This window comes from Microcebus murinus, chromosome 26 (genome assembly GCF_040939455.1).
Source record: "Microcebus murinus isolate Inina chromosome 26, M.murinus_Inina_mat1.0, whole genome shotgun sequence".
NCBI lineage: Eukaryota > Metazoa > Chordata > Mammalia > Primates > Cheirogaleidae > Microcebus > Microcebus murinus.
In genome coordinates this window covers 18,066,313-18,083,517 of record NC_134129.1, presented here as the reverse complement: position 1 = coordinate 18,083,517, position 17,205 = coordinate 18,066,313, and the positions used below count along the sequence as shown (strand labels likewise).

Here is a 17,205-nt window from a genome sequence, read left to right as displayed (position 1 = left end):
GAACATTCTTTTCTTTCCTTTTTCCTTCCTTCCTTCCTTCTTTCTGTTTCTTCTTTCTTCCTTCCCTACCTCTCTTCTTTCCCTTCTTCTTTCCTTTGTTTTTTTTTTTTTTTATTCTAGGAGGAGTAAGTGCATGACCCGTTGAGGAATTCAATATACACATTAAGTACCCTTTGCTTAAGACATCTCAAATCAAGTAATACTTTATTTCAAATTTCTGTCCTGTCAATAGCTTCTTGGCTTGAGAGAGTTACCAAGTATGGCTTGTGACAAGCGCTCATCCATCTACTTAAATCACACGCAGTATTTCAAACTGTTGAACGTTCCAAATTATTGGTAACAAAATGAAATAACGTCAGATTTCCAGACTTAATTACTGTACTGGGGTCAACGTAATTCTAGTGACTGAAAAAATAAGCATCAATTAAATAGCTAAACATTAACTTGTATCCAGTAATGTCTTGCTACGTAAGCTACTTTCCTTATGGCATTAATATCCATCAAAAGCCAAAAAAAAACACAACAACAACAAAAAAAACAACTACACATAAAAATTCACGTACTATTTAAAATTCAGCGATAATTTTGTTCTTTTTTCTTTTTATTATAAGTATTATGAAAAATAAAGTCTTTTAATTCTGTCTCCCCCTGACCCCAACCCAAGTTGGGGCAAAAATCAGGGGAAAAAACCCAACCTATGGTTTGCAAGGGGTAGGTGAGGGGAAGAAGGTATACATAAATGGTATATTGCTGTATTCAACAAGTACCAGAAAGACTGAGTGAGGAATAGGGACAGAAACAACCCTGTCTCTGGGCGGAAACATTTATTTCAAATGAAATAACTCTCTCAAGCAAACAGAAGGCAGACAATGTCATGTGAATGCCACATGACTTTAATATCTGTCCAAAAATACCCAGTGGACAAACACACAGGGACAGACTATGAGCATATGGCTAGTTTAGTGAAAATAACTAAATTCAGGTACAAAGAAAAAAACAAAAGCCAAAGCTAGCACCTGAAAATCTTCTTTATGGAGGGTACCCATAAAGAGGACTACCTCCCATTTGGCTATCAGATCTCAAAACAACAGCAAAGAAAACTGGCACATCCTTAAAGAAGTTTGTGCGGGCCGGGCGCGGTGGCTCACGCCTGTCATCCTAGCACTCTGGGAGGCCGAGGCGGGAGGACTGCTCAAGATCAGGAGTTCGAGACCAGCCTGAGCAAGAGCGAGACCCCCGTCTCTACTAAAAACAGAAAGAAATTAATTGGACAACTGAAAATATATAGAAAAAAATTAAAAAAAAAAAAAGAAGTTTGTGCAAAGAACCTCAGGCTCCTGGAGTGAGGCAGCACTCTGGGAGGCTGAGGAGGGCGGATCCCTCACGGTCAGGAGTTCGAGACCAGCCTGAGAAAGTGCAAGACCCCGTCTCTACTATAAACAGAAAGAAATTAATTGGCTAACTAATATATATATATATAGAAAAAAAATTAGCCGGGCATGGTGGCGCATGCCTGTAGTCCCAGCTACTCGGGAGGCTGAGGCAGGAGGATCGCTTGAGCCCAGGAGTTGGAGGTTGCTGTGAACGAGGCTGATGCCACGGCACTCACTCTAGCCTGGGCAACAGAGTGAGACTCTGTCTCAAAAAAAAAAAAAAAAAAAAAAAAAAAAAAAAAAAAAAAAAAGATATGGTTTCTGAAAGGAATGGCCCAGGAAAAAAGGAAAAATTGATGATGCAAAGTAGACATGATGATTTTTTAAGAGTAAAGTCTTTGAAGAGATGAAAGGAGCAGAGACAGACTGTCCACTACAACTCAAGGCAAAGTAGGATGTGTGGCCAAAGACGTAGATATTTGTTGGATTTGGGGGTCACAGGAGGCGAAAGGTATGATGGCTTCTCTTTCATCCGTGACTCACGAGGTGAGATCAGTAGAGGGGTGACAGAGATGTGGGGAGAGAGGAAGAGCTGTCAAAATAGTTGTCTCTAAGGGGAAAACTGTTGTGACTGTTCCGTGCTAGCATATTGGAAGTGTCCCGTCATGTTAGATGAAAACTTGAGAGTCACGGTCACACCTGTGACATGAGCTCAGTTAGCAGGGGGGTTGCGTGATTTTCTCCAACGATGGTCAGGTGTTCAGATGCAGGTTCAACATCCATGAACAGGGAGTGGAAAAACGTAAAGAAACAAGTAACTATTAAAATTTTCTTTTTTTTTTTTTTTTGAGACAGGGTCTCGCTCTGTTGCCCAGGCTAGAGTGAGTGCCGTGGCGTCAGCCTCGCTCACAGCAAACTCCAACTCCTGGGCTCAAGCGATCCTCCTGCCTCAGCCTCCCAAAGTAGCTGGGACTACAAGCATGAGCCACCATGCCCGGCTCATTTTTTTTCTATATATATTTTTAGTTGGCTGGTTAATTTCTTTCTATTTTTAGTAGAGATGGGGTCTCGCTCTTGCTCAGGCTGGTTTCGAACTCCTGACCTCGAGAGCGATCCTCCCTCCTCGGCCTCCCAGAGTGCTGGGATTACAGGCATGAGCCACCGCGCCCAGCCGGTAACTATTAACGTTAAAGGCAAGAGGAAGCTCCTAGTTTCTGGATTGGCACATCATTTAGGCCAACTGTTCATCGCATCCTGGACCCAGATATTTTCTACTAAAGATGAAAAAGTGACAAACAGTACCCTCCCCAGGGGACAGGGCGGTGGGGAGCATGCATCAGGCCAGTGTCACCTAGGAATTTTCAAAACCACATTGCTCACCCTCCAGTGATGCTGGGAAACAGAATTCCAGGGGAGTTATGGGTCCAAAATGGAAAACTTCTGTGCTAATGGACATTCTTTCTTTTTTTTTTTTTTTTTTTTTTTGAGACAGAGTCTCACTCTGTTGCCCAGGCTAGAGTGAGTGCCGTGGTGTCAGCCTAGCTCACAGCAACCTCCAACTCCTGGGCTCAAGCGATCCTCCTGCCTCAGCCTCCCGAGTAGCTGGGACTACAGGCATGCGCCACCATGCCCGGCTAATTTTTTCTATATATATTAGTTGGCCAATTAATTTCTTTCTATTTATAGTAGAGACAGGGTCCCGCTCTTGCTCAGGCTGGTTTCAAACTCCTGACCTCGAGCAATCCCCCTGCCTCGGCCTCCCAGAGTGCTAGGATTACAGGCGTGAGCCACCGCGCCCGGCCTTAATGGACATTATTTCTGATGGGAATAAACCAATGCCCTCAAGTAGATAGAATGGGAAAACAAACTGTGAATGATGAGTGTAGTTCCTAAGCTCCCAGAAAGCAAAGAGGTAATCAGTTGCAAAGACACAACATGGGCTCAGCAATCAGACCAAACCTCTCAGCTCCTTTTCTTTCTTTTTTAATTAATTAATTAATTAATTTATTTATTTATTTAATTTTTTTGAGACAGAGTCTCACTTTTATGCTCAGGCTAGAGTGAGTGCCGTGGCATCAGCCTAGCTCACAGCAACCTCAAACTCCTGGGCTCAGCGATCCTCATGCCTCAGCCTCCCGAGTAGCTGGGACTACAGGCATGCGCCACCATGCCCGGCTCTATTTTTTGTATATATATTTTTAGTTGGTCAATGAATTTCTTTCTATTTTTAGTAGAGACGGGGTCTCAGGCTGGTTTCGAACTCTTGACCTTAAGCGATCCTCCTGCCTCGGCCTCCCAGAGTGCTGGGATTACAGGCGCGAGCCACCGCGCCCGGCCCTCAGCTCCCTTTCTGACTGTATTAAAAGACCGTCCGATCGGGGCAGGTGGGCCAGCGAGGACGATGATTTTGTTCTGTGGAGAATGAGAGAGAGAGAGAACTTTCTAGAAACAGGTGGAAAGATTATTGCGTGATATTAAGGATCCAACTGATGGTGGAAGCCAGGCATGGCAGCAGGTCTGCACCGATGTTCTCCACGGTTCTGAAGAGGGGCATGGTCACAGGGCTAGACAATGTGGTACTTGCCCTGGAGGTCTGATGGGTGTTTATGGCGGAAAGATGTAGGGAATAAGAAATGGAAGGTCGTGGTGGAAGGATTGAAAAGCAAGGAGTCCAGGGAAGCTATAAGCTGGAGAAAGGAAGGAGGTGAGAAGGAGACAGAAGGACTGAGATACTGGGGTCAGGGAGAGGAAGGTAGTACAGACAACCAAAAGTCTTATTGGACTGAAGAGCCGGTGTGGTAGGGAGGGAATCAGGGCAGGAGCAATATGGCAGGTTGAGGGTTGTGGTTCATGTAATGGGAAGAGATTTTTTGTCATGCAGGTTTCCTGGAGAGGAAAATTAGACGCCCCCGACAAGCCTAGGAAGTCCCTCCTTAAGTCTTTCAGAGGTGGGGGAAGGCAGGAACATTTCTTATTAGATTACCCCTTGAATGTCAAAGTACTTTTGTTCCTCAGAACTTTGGCAGTTGGGTTGTGATCAGGACTCCTGGGGCTTGATCTGGTCGACTTAGTATCTCATGTTTTTGATTTTCATCTGGGATTTTTAACTACCTCTCCATGGAAGAACAAAACAAAATTTCCTTTTTTTTTTTTTTCTTTTCTTTTCCCCACCAGTATAATTCAAAGAGACAGGCTGAGTGGACCTTCAGATGGGTCACGCCAGTCTCTTTGCCAAGGAACTGGTCCAGGATATGAAGCAAACCCCATTAATTGCAGCAATTGATGGCCCCGGCAGGGAACACGGGCTTGCAATGAAAAGTTCTCGAAAGGTTGCAGGGCCACTGGAGATGTTGTAAAAAGAGAATGAGGGTTATTAGCACACATTCACGCAAAGGCTTGTTTGAAGTGGGGCCGTTTCTAACTTCTCACGGACAGACCATGCCCTCCTCTTGACAGTTCTGTTCAATTAAGTGTTCCATGAAATTCCACCAAGGCCTTTGATATCGTTTACATGTCATCAATTATGATCACATATTTCTTCTCCATTGCGAGATTTCTCCTTAACTGCACGGATCGCTCAGAGAAAGAGGAAACTTGGGTACCACGTATGGAAATGACAGAAAATGGCAAATGAACCTGGATCAACTTGCATATAAAGAGTGTTGTTCCCGTAAAAAAAAAACTGTCGGATTCATTTAGGTGGTCACCTCTGATGAATGCACTTAACTGGTGTCATCTTCTGCTCACCACGGGGTTATGAGTCAGACCTGGAAAAGACATCTGGAAACATCTGGAACCTTCCAAGGGAGTAACAGTGCAGTGTATCTCTCGACAAACCATGCGGACTCCTCCAATCAGTCTGGATCGTATACATTAAAAGTTCCCAAGGGGAGATACCAGTTTGATTTTTTTTATATTTTATTTTTCCCAAGAGAGCAATAATCAAATACCTGGATGCATATATTTCCATTGTATAGTCACTTATCACACTGTATTCTTTTTTTTTTTTTTTTTTTGAGACAGAGTCTCACTCTGTTGCCCAGGCTAGAGTGAGTGCCGTGGCATCAGCCCAGCTCACAGCAACCTCCAACTCCTGGGCTCAAGCGATCCTCCTGCCTCAGCCTCCCGAGTAGCTGGGACTACAGGCATGCGCCACCATGCCCGGCTATCTTTTTCTGTATATATTTTTAGTTGGCCAATTAATTTCTTTCTATTTTCAGTAGAGACAAGGTCTTGCTCTTGCTCAGGCTGGTTTCGAACTCCTGACCTTGAGAGCGATCCTCCCGCCTCGGCCTCCCAGAGTGCTAGGATGACAGGCGTGAGCCACCGCGCCCGGCCCATCACACTGTATTCTAATGACTCCTTTAGTTGTCCATCTACTCGCTAGGTTGGCACCTTGGGGAACAAACCATGCACCAACCTCTGTAACCCCCAGTTGGATCTGAATGCGCGTGCTGAGACTCTATCCTCTAGAAACAAGGGGAAGTGGGAACTGGTAAGTAGGCGAGGTAGCTTTGTATAAGAGGGTTTATCGCAGCCAACTAGAACTAACCCAGACGTCCATCCACTGAGGAATGATAATAAAAATTATGGTGAACGTATACTATAGAGTATCATTTAGCTCCCAAAAAGAATGAGCTGGAGCTACGTCCATTGACCAAAAGAGAGGCCACGTGAGAAAAGCACGAGGATGACGAGGGAATAAAGGAGAGGAAGTATGGGAGGAGATAACAAGTGCCAGCAAAAATGCAAAAGTACTCATGCCGCGATGCAACAGGAGAATGCAGAATGCGTGCTTTCACCAATAATTTCACTGGAGTCTCACTGGTCAGCGCCAGGCACGGTTCTTAAGCCTCTCCGTAGACTAACTCGCTTCAAGCCCACACCGGCACTGCTAGGGAGGGTCTACCGTTTCGTTTCCCTCTTTTCACAAAAGAGCAAACTGTAGCCCAGGGAAGTTAACTGGCCCGCGGTCACATGATAAATGGCAATGCAAAGTAAAAACAGCAATAGGCAAATGTTTTAGGCAAAAAAACCAAACTGCAATATTTTTTTTTTCTAGAAATTAACCTGATCAAATGAGAAGAAACCAATTTACTTATGTACTAGACCTGTGGGGTGTTTTTATGTTATAGTTTTGCTGTTATTTAACAATATTTTTAAATAAAGCAAAATTTTAATTTTTTTTTTTTTTTTTTGAGACAGAGTCTCACTCTGTTGCCCGGGCTAGAGTGAGTGCCGTGGCGTCAGCCTAGCTCACAGCAACCTCGACCTCCTGGGCTCAAGCGATCCTCCTGCCTCAGCCTCCCGAGTAGCTGGGACTACAGGCATGCGCCACCATGCCCGGCTAATTTTTTCTATATATATCAGTTGACCAATTAATTTCTTTCTATTTATAGTAGAGACGAGTCTCACTCTTGCTCAGGCTGGTTTCGAACTCCTGACCTCCAGCAATCCCCGTGCCTCGGCCTCCCAGAGTGCTAGGATGACAGGCGTGAGCCACCGCGCCTGGCTGCAAAATTATATTTTTAAAAACTCACATGGGTGGCATCGCGGTTTTCACAGCCCATCCTCAAGTCCTTGCACCTGCCTCCCGAGGAGAGGGCTGGGGCTGTGTTTTCTCCCTTTTGAGTCAGGGAGGGCTGTGGCTGACACTGGTGGCTCCGGCCAACGACATAGCAGAAGTGACAGTTATGTGGCTTTGGAGACCTGGTCAAAGAAGGGCGCCGTGGCTCCCTCCCGGCTCCCTCTTTGGGAGGCTCGCTCTGGGAGGTGCCAGCCATCTTAAAGTGAGTCCCACGTGGACAGGAACTAAGTCCCCCCCTCCTGCCAACAGGCAGCATCCATCACCTGCCCAGCTTCCAAGGGTTCCTGCCCCTAGACTTAGAATCGACCAGCCAAAGACCAGACACCGCAGAGAGAGAGATGAACCAGGCCGGCTGTGTCCTGTCTGAATATTTGACACCCAGAATCTTCAGGGAGCAACGTAAGTGTCTGTGTTTTTAATTGTTTTGTTTGTTTGTTGTCTTGTTTTGTTCGCTGCCTACATCAATCACGTGGCAAGAGATAGCCAGAAGAGATGCGGATGACCTTCTACAGGGATGGGTGTCCGTTTGGGGAACCCCTTCCCCTTAGTCTTAGTTTTCTCTTTCTTTCTTTCTTTCTTTCTTCCCTCCCTCCCTCCCTCCCTCCCTCCCTCCCTCCCTCCCTCCCTCCCTTCCTTCCTTCCTTCCTTCCTTCCTTCCTTCCTTCCTTCCTTCCTTCCTTCCTTCCTTCCTTCCTTCCTCCCTTCCCTTCCCTCCCCTCCCCTCCCCTCCCCCCTCTCTCTCTCCCTCTCCCTCTCCCTCTCCCTCTCTCTCTCTCTCTCTCTCTCTCTCTCTCTCTCTCTCTCTCTTTCTTTCTTTCTTTCTTTCTTTTGACAAGAGTCTTGCTTTGTTGCCCAGGCTACAGTGAGTGCCTTGGCGTCAGCCTAGCTCACAGCAACCTCAATCTCCTGGGCTCAAGCCATCCTCCTGCCTCAGCCTCCCGAGTAGCTAGGACTACAGGCATCAGCCACCACGTCCAGCTAACTTTTTTTTTGTATATATATTTTTAGTTGGTCAATTAATTTCTTTCTATTTTTAGTAGAGACGGAGTCTCGCTCTTGCTCAGGCTGGTTTCGAACTCCTGACCTTGAGCGATCCACCCACCTTGGCCTCCCAGAGTCTGTAATAGGATTACAGACGTGAGCCACCGCGCCCGGCCTTAGTTTTCTTTCTTTATGCATATTGTGATGGACAATTTTATGCATCAATCAATTGATTCATAGTTACGTATCAACCCATCAATTTGGGCCTACGGTGCCCGAACATTTTGTTGGACGTTATTCTGGATAATCTGTCTGCGAAGGGATTTTTGGATTAAAAATGTTTAGATCAGTGGACTTTGAGTAAAGCAGATTACTCTCCATAATGCGGGTGGGTCTCATCCACTCAGTTGGTGGCCTTAAGGCAGGCGTCCTGAAACTAGGCCCGCGGGCCACATGCGGGTGATTTTGCCTGTTTTTTTTTTGTTGTTGTTGTTGTTGTTAATTTTCCTTCAAAGTAAGATATGTGCAGTGTGCATAGGAATTTGTTCATAGATTTTTTCTTTTAAACGATAGTCCGGCCCTCCAGCAGTCTGAGGGACAGTGAACTGGGTGCCCTGTTTAAAAAGTTTGAGGACCCCTGGGTTAAGAGAACAAAGACTGAGCTTCCCCCAGCAAGAAGGAATTTTGCCAGGAGGTTGCTCTTGGACTCACTGCAACTCTAGCCTGAGTCTCTAGGCTGCTGGTCTCTGGTCCGATTTTGGACTCACCAAGCCTCCATGATCGCATGAGCCAATTCCTTAAAATAAATCTCTCTCTGGACCTATACATACATTATACTTTTAACTTTGATTCCTAAACCACTCACCATCCCACACTACTCTTACATCCAAACCTCACTGTAGCCGCCAAATAAATCGCTTCTGTTTAAATTTTTTTTTTTTTTTTTTTTTTTGAGACAGAGTCTCACTTGTTGCCCAGGCTAGAGTGAGTGCCGTGGCGTCAGCCTAGCTCACAGCAACCTCCAACTCCTGGGCTCAAGCGATCCTCCTGCCTCAGCCTCCCGAGTAGCTGGGACTACAGGCATGCGCCACCACGCTAATTTTTTCTATATATATTAGTTGGCCAATTAATTTCTTTCTATTTATAGTAGAGACGGGGTCTCGCTCTTGCTCAGGCTGGTTTCGAACTCCTGACCTCGAGCAATCCGCCCGCCTCGGCCTCCCAGAGAGCTAGGATTACAGGCGTGAGCCAGCTTCTGTTTAAATTTATATGCATGTGACATATTTAAGAGGTCTAGAAAAGAGTCTGATATTGGTAGGGGAGTCAATCTCCTAAACTTGTTCCTTCTCCTCCCTCCTCAAGACATAAACCATAAGCAATATGCATCCATTACCAATAAATGAGCAGAACATATATAAGACGACACCACCAAGGGTAGAATATTCTAGGAAGATAAAGGCCTGAGAAACAGATCGGCTGCGGCTTTTGCCCTGAAGGGTCTTCAAGAAGTTACCATGTTTCCTGAAAATAAGACCTACCCATAAAATAAGCCCCCTAACAGGATTTCTAAGCATGTGCCCAATAGAAGCCCTACTCCAAAAACAAGCCCTAGTGAGGGGCGTGGCTATGAAAATCAGCCCTAGTGATGGGCGTGGCTATGAAAATCAGCCCTAGTGATGGGCGTGGCTATGAAAATCAGCCCTAGTGAGGGGCGTGGCTATGAAAATCAGCCCTAGTGAGGGGCGTGGCTGCGCAGTGCACCTGCACAACCCATGCGTCGTCTCGGAGCGGGAAAGAACACGAACAGCCCTTCTCATCCGCCCCGTGAGAGCTCCAGTGCTCCACAGGAGAGATCAGGCCAGTGGTTCTAAAGGAAATACAGTCACAAGACATTCAGGATGGGATTCGGGGTCTGGAGAGTGAGGATGATGTTCCAGAAGAAGACGACTTCACTCTATTTGAATCAATGTAGATGGTTGTACCCTACTTAAAAAAAAAAAAATAACACATGCCCTGAAAATAAGCCCTAGGGTGTCTTCTTGAGGAAAAATAAATAGAAGAACTTGTCTTCTTTTCAGGGAAACACAGTACCACATGGACCTCCCAAAGTCAGGCAAACGTTTTGCTGTCAAAATCCCAAAGGAAGATCAACTTTAGATTTTCTTGCCAAATCAAGTCATTCTTAAGTCAGGTATGCACAGGGCAAGAAGGAACTTCCATGAAGACCTTGTTAGATCTAGAACAAATGGACCCAACAGACATCTCCAGAACATTCTATCTCAGAACCACTGAATCTACATTCTATCTACAGAACCACTGGATCTACATTCTATCTCAGAACCACTGGATCTACATTCTATCTACAGAACCACTGGATCTACATTCTATCTCAGAACCACTGGATCTACATTCTATCTCAGAACCACTGGATCTACATTCTATCTACAGAACCACTGGATCTACATTCTATCTCAGAACCACTGGATCTACATTCTATCTACAGAACCACTGGATCTACATTCTATCTCAGAACCACTGGATCTACATTCTATCTACAGAACCCCTGGATCTACATTCTATCTACAGAACCACTGGATCTACATTCTATCTCAGAACCACTGGATCTACATTCTATCTATAGAACCCCTGGATCTACATTCTATCTACAGAACCACTGGATCTACATTCTATCTCAGAACCACTGGATCTACATTCTATCTACAGAACCACTGGATCTACATTCTATCTCAGAACCCCTGGATCTACATTCTATCTACAGAACCACTGGATCTACATTCTATCTCAGAACCACTGGATCTACATTCTATCTCAGAACCCCTGGATCTACATTCTATCTACAGAACCACTGCATCTACATTCTACCTCAGAACCACTGGATCTACATTCTATCTACAGAACCACTGGATCTACATTCTATCTCAGAACCCCTGGATCTACATTCTATCTCAGAACCCCTGGATCTACATTCTATCTCAGAACCACTGGATCTACATTCTATCTCAGAACCCCTGGATCTACATTCTGTCTCAGAACCCCTGGATCTACATTCTATCTACAGAACCCCTGGATCTACATTCTATCTCAGAACCCCTGGATCTACATTCTATCTCAGAACCACTGGATCTACATTCTATCTCAGAACCCCTGGATCTACATTCTGTCTCAGAACCCCTGGATCTACATTCTATCTCAGAACCACTGGATCTACATTCTGTCTCAGAACCACTGGATCTACATTCTGTCTCAGAACCCCTGGATCTACATTCTATCTCAGAACCACTGGATCTACATTCTATCTCAGAACCACTGGATCTACATTCTATCTCAGAACCCCTGGATCTACATTCTATCTCAGAACCACTGGATCTACATTCCGTCTCAGAACCACTGGATCTACATTCTATCTACAGAACCACTGGATCTACATTCTATCTCAGAACCCCTGGATCTACATTCTATCTCAGAACCACTGGATCTACATTCTGTCTCAGAACCCCTGGATCTACATTCTATCTACAGAACCCCTGGATCTACATTCTATCTCAGAACCCCTGGATCTACATTCTATCTCAGAACCACTGGATCTACATTCTATCTCAGAACCCCTGGATCTACATTCTGTCTCAGAACCCCTGGATCTACATTCTATCTCAGAACCACTGGATCTACATTCTGTCTCAGAACCACTGGATCTACATTCTATCTCAGAACCACTGGATCCACATTCTATCTCAGAACCACTGGATCTACATTCTGTCTCAGAACCACTGGATCTACATTCTGTCTCAGAACCCCTGGATCTACATTCTATCTCAGAACCACTGGATCTACATTCTATCTACAGAACCACTGGATCTACATTCTATCTCAGAACCACTGGATCTACATTCTATCTCAGAACCACTGGATCCACATTCTATCTCAGAACCACTGGATCTACATTCTATCTACAGAACCACTGGATCTACATTCTATCTCAGAACCACTGGATCTACATTCTATCTCAGAACCACTGGATCTACATTCTATCTCAGAACCACTGGATCTACATTCTATCTACAGAACCACTGGATCCACATTCTATCTCAGAACCACTGGATCTACATTCTATCTACAGAACCACTGGATCTACATTCTATCTCAGAACCACTGGATCTACATTCTATCTCAGAACCACTGGATCCACATTCTATCTCAGAACCACTGGATCTACATTCTATCTACAGAACCACTGGATCCACATTCTATCTCAGAACCACTGGATCTACATTCTATCTCAGAACCACTGGATCTACATTCTGTCTCAGAACCACTGGATCTACATTCTACCTCAGAACCACTGAATCTACATTCTATCTACAGAACCACTGCATCTACATTCTACCTCAGAACCACTGGATCTACATTCTATCTCAGAACCACTGGATCTACATTCTATCTCAGAACCACTGGATCTACATTCTATCTACAGAACCACTGGATCCACATTCTATCTCAGAACCACTGGATCTACATTCTATCTACAGAACCACTGGATCTACATTCTATCTCAGAACCCCTGGATCTACATTCTATCTCAGAACCCCTGGATCTACATTCTATCTCAGAACCACTGGATCTACATTCTATCTCAGAACCCCTGGATCTACATTCTGTCTCAGAACCCCTGGATCTACATTCTATCTACAGAACCCCTGGATCTACATTCTATCTCAGAACCCCTGGATCTACATTCTATCTCAGAACCACTGGATCTACATTCTATCTCAGAACCCCTGGATCTACATTCTGTCTCAGAACCCCTGGATCTACATTCTATCTCAGAACCACTGGATCTACATTCTGTCTCAGAACCACTGGATCTACATTCTGTCTCAGAACCCCTGGATCTACATTCTATCTCAGAACCACTGGATCTACATTCTATCTCAGAACCACTGGATCTACATTCTATCTCAGAACCCCTGGATCTACATTCTATCTCAGAACCACTGGATCTACATTCCGTCTCAGAACCACTGGATCTACATTCTATCTACAGAACCACTGGATCTACATTCTATCTCAGAACCCCTGGATCTACATTCTATCTCAGAACCACTGGATCTACATTCTGTCTCAGAACCCCTGGATCTACATTCTATCTACAGAACCCCTGGATCTACATTCTATCTCAGAACCCCTGGATCTACATTCTATCTCAGAACCACTGGATCTACATTCTATCTCAGAACCCCTGGATCTACATTCTGTCTCAGAACCCCTGGATCTACATTCTATCTCAGAACCACTGGATCTACATTCTGTCTCAGAACCACTGGATCTACATTCTATCTCAGAACCACTGGATCCACATTCTATCTCAGAACCACTGGATCTACATTCTGTCTCAGAACCACTGGATCTACATTCTGTCTCAGAACCCCTGGATCTACATTCTATCTCAGAACCACTGGATCTACATTCTATCTACAGAACCACTGGATCTACATTCTATCTCAGAACCACTGGATCTACATTCTATCTCAGAACCACTGGATCCACATTCTATCTCAGAACCACTGGATCTACATTCTATCTACAGAACCACTGGATCTACATTCTATCTCAGAACCACTGGATCTACATTCTATCTCAGAACCACTGGATCTACATTCTATCTCAGAACCACTGGATCTACATTCTATCTACAGAACCACTGGATCCACATTCTATCTCAGAACCACTGGATCTACATTCTATCTACAGAACCACTGGATCTACATTCTATCTCAGAACCACTGGATCTACATTCTATCTCAGAACCACTGGATCCACATTCTATCTCAGAACCACTGGATCTACATTCTATCTACAGAACCACTGGATCCACATTCTATATCAGAACCACTGGATCTACATTCTATCTCAGAACCACTGGATCTACATTCTGTCTCAGAACCACTGGATCTACATTCTACCTCAGAACCACTGAATCTACATTCTATCTACAGAACCACTGCATCTACATTCTACCTCAGAACCACTGGATCTACATTCTATCTCAGAACCACTGGATCTACATTCTATCTCAGAACCACTGGATCTACATTCTATCTACAGAACCACTGGATCCACATTCTATCTCAGAACCACTGGATCTACATTCTATCTACAGAACCACTGGATCTACATTCTATCTCAGAACCACTGGATCTACATTCTATCTCAGAACCACTGGATCCACATTCTATCTCAGAACCACTGCATCTACATTCTACCTCAGAACCACTGGATCTACATTCTATCTACAGAACCACTGGGTCTACATTCTATCTACAGAACCACTGGATCTACATTCCGTCTCAGAACCACTGGATCCACATTCTTTCCCGTCAGCACAAGGGACATTTTCCCATCTATATGCCACCGAGAACGCCCGCGTGACAAAGTGATGGGACCCGGGCAAAGCAGAACCAGAAAAGGGGCCACTCACCCCTCGAAGCAGTGAGCGACCGTCAGGACCCATCTCCTGGCAATGAGGACGCAGCCGCAGATGTGCCCACCGGGCTCGCTCTGCAGGGAGCACTGCCAGGGCCACCGGCCCGGACGGCTGGTGCGGCCCCCGAGGATCCTCTTGCTCATTCGGGCAGCGGGACGGCGCCCACAGTCTGCCGGGGAGCAGATGACACGGTGAGGGGCTGGACACCAACCGCGGCCGAATGCTGAGCTCCTCGCTGCCATGCACAGCAAACGATCGTGTCCCCCCTTCACGTGACAACGCTCCTGTCCCCACCACCGTGCCTCGATTTCTCTCACCTTGTCTATGGCACAGAAGAGAAATCTTACTTCTGCTCTGGCAAGACTGCCTAGATTTGGAAAGACAAAATGGTAGAATATTAAGTCACGCATTGACTGTTTGCGTCAAACACTGTTTTTTTTTTTCTTTCGGCATATTATGGGGGTACAGATTTTAAGGTTTCAATAAATGCCATTTTCCCCGCCTCCCCCCACAAGTCTGAGTCTCCAGCGTGACCATCCCCCAGATGGTGCGCATCTCACTCATTATGTATGTATATACCAGCCCCCCTGCCCCCTCCCACCTGCCCAATACCCTATTACTGTAGTTCCTATGTGTCCACTTAGGTGCTGCTCAGTTAATACCAAACACTTTTTAACCAGTGCAAATCGAGACGTTGGTTCCACTGTGCGTTGAGTGACAATGGCCTTCGGCTGCAGAGATTCTCGAGGCAGGGGTGTGGTCAGCTCTCACAGCAAGGGCAGGGGTATTTGGAAGATATGCACTTTTATTTTTGCTTTTTAGTTTATTCGATATCATCTGAATGCAAGTTCATATTTACAGGAAAAGATACTATTGTAATAAGAGTTTCCCACATCGTTTTGGCTTAAGATACCACCCACAATTTTCACTGAAACTCTGATTCTCTTGTTTTTTGGTTTTTTTTTTTCGTTTTTTTTTTTGAGACAGAGTCTCACTCTGTTGCCCAGGCTAGAGTGAGTGCCGTTGCATCAGCCTAGCTCACAGCAACCTCAAACTCCTGGGCTCAAGCGATCCTCCTGCCTCAGCCTCCCGAGTAGCTGGGACTACAGGCATGTGCCACCATGCCCAGCTAAATGGTTGTACCATCCTTAAAAAAAATAACACATCCCTGAAAATAAGCCCTAGGGTGGGCTCAAGCAATCCTCCTGCCTCAGCCTCCCCAGTAGCTGGGACTACAGGCATGTGCCACCATGCCCGGCTGAATTTTTCTATATATTTTTAGTTGGTCAATTAATTTCTTTCTATTTTTAGTAGAGACGGGGGGTCTCCCTCTTGCTCAGGCTGGTCTCGAACTCCTGACCTCGAGCGATCCTCCTGCCTCGGCCTCCCAGAGTGCCAGGATGACAGGCGTGAGCCACCACACCCGGCCAGTCTCTGATTCTCAAGGAAGGCAGAGTAGGCCGCTTCTTAGAATCAACGGTGAGGAAGGAAGATGTCAGATTTTTATGTTTATGGGGAGGGGTACGTGCCCCCAACAAAGCGGAGAAACAGTCTGGGGAATAAAATATAACTTCAAGAATGTAAATAACAAATAAAGGAATGTGGTATCTAGCCTGGAAAAGAGTTTTACCCAGACTGGCAAGGTTAAACCGTGGCTATATAGGAAGCTGACAGGAGGAAAGGAGACTTAAATTTATGTCCCATAACTCCAGGCGGCATGATCAGAACCAGTAAGTAAATCTTACAGGAAGTGTGGGTTTAGGAAAAGAAGAATTTTCAAAAAATCTAAAGGCAATAACATGGGCCATGTTCAAAGATCTCTCAGTGAGGTTGCACAGGAGAATTCCGTTGGGGTAGGTTCCATTTTAATCACTAAGTTCTCTTCCAACCGTGAGACGTTTATTCACAATGCAAACGAAAAAGGAAAAACAAAAACACCTTGGGGCTTTAAAAAAATATTGTGATGCTCTTAGAATCCTAGATCTCTCAGATTAAAAAAAAAAAAAAAGTCCATCCCTAAATATGTCATTTCCACATTCCTTTTTGAAGATCTGTTGCATTTTAATTTCTTGCTAAATTTGCATAGGGGCATGTGTAATTATTTGTACGCAATGAATTATATAATATAGGAAAAGCTTATTTGCTTTCAACCTTCCCACAGTCTAAAATACTGTCTCCTCCATGTTTTCTACTTTATTATTCTTAATTTCTTTGGAGCACTTCCTAATATCTAAAATTACTTTTTTAAACTAACTTTTAATCTCTCTGTTCACCCATACAAGGTATGTCCTTTGAGATAAGGGCCTTTGTTTCTCCTCATTTACACCTACACCCCCTCAGAGTCTAACACTGAGCCTGGCATAGACGAGATATTCAATACTTAGTTGTTTTTTTATTAGGTTGAAAAATCACAGCTTTTAGAAATAGGAAAAGTAATCAAAGGCTATTCATTGCAACTCCCTATTGGAAACTGTGGTTATATAAGACTGCACATCTAATTAGTAAGTCAGGACTAGAACTAGGTCTACCAACTCTCAATTTAGAATGAGTTATTTATTTATTCATTTATTTGACCTGAAAGGATTTTCCTAGAATTCTCACTTTGGGGAACTAAATCACTCTGTCGAAACATTCAGATTATTGTTTTTGAAAGAAATACTTCAGTTGACAAATCTTCAGCAATTTGCCTGCAGAGTTTGGTCTATGAAGAAAATGTCAAGACATTTTAAGGGGAAATAGTCCATTTTTGGTTTTTGGGTTTT

At 44.7% G+C, this 17,205-nt stretch overlaps 1 protein-coding gene across 1 annotated transcript in view; it reads right to left on the bottom strand.

Moving 5' to 3' along the window:
* Positions 1-17,205, bottom strand: part of CORIN (corin, serine peptidase) — a 196,483-nt gene that overhangs the window by 12,284 nt on the left and 166,994 nt on the right. The window contains exons 18-19 of the mRNA XM_075997867.1: positions 14,761-14,810; positions 14,438-14,612 (exon numbers count right to left, since the gene is read on the bottom strand). Coding sequence (XP_075853982.1) covers positions 14,438-14,612; positions 14,761-14,810 — 225 coding nt within the window. The remainder of the gene's footprint in view (positions 1-14,437; positions 14,613-14,760; positions 14,811-17,205) is intronic.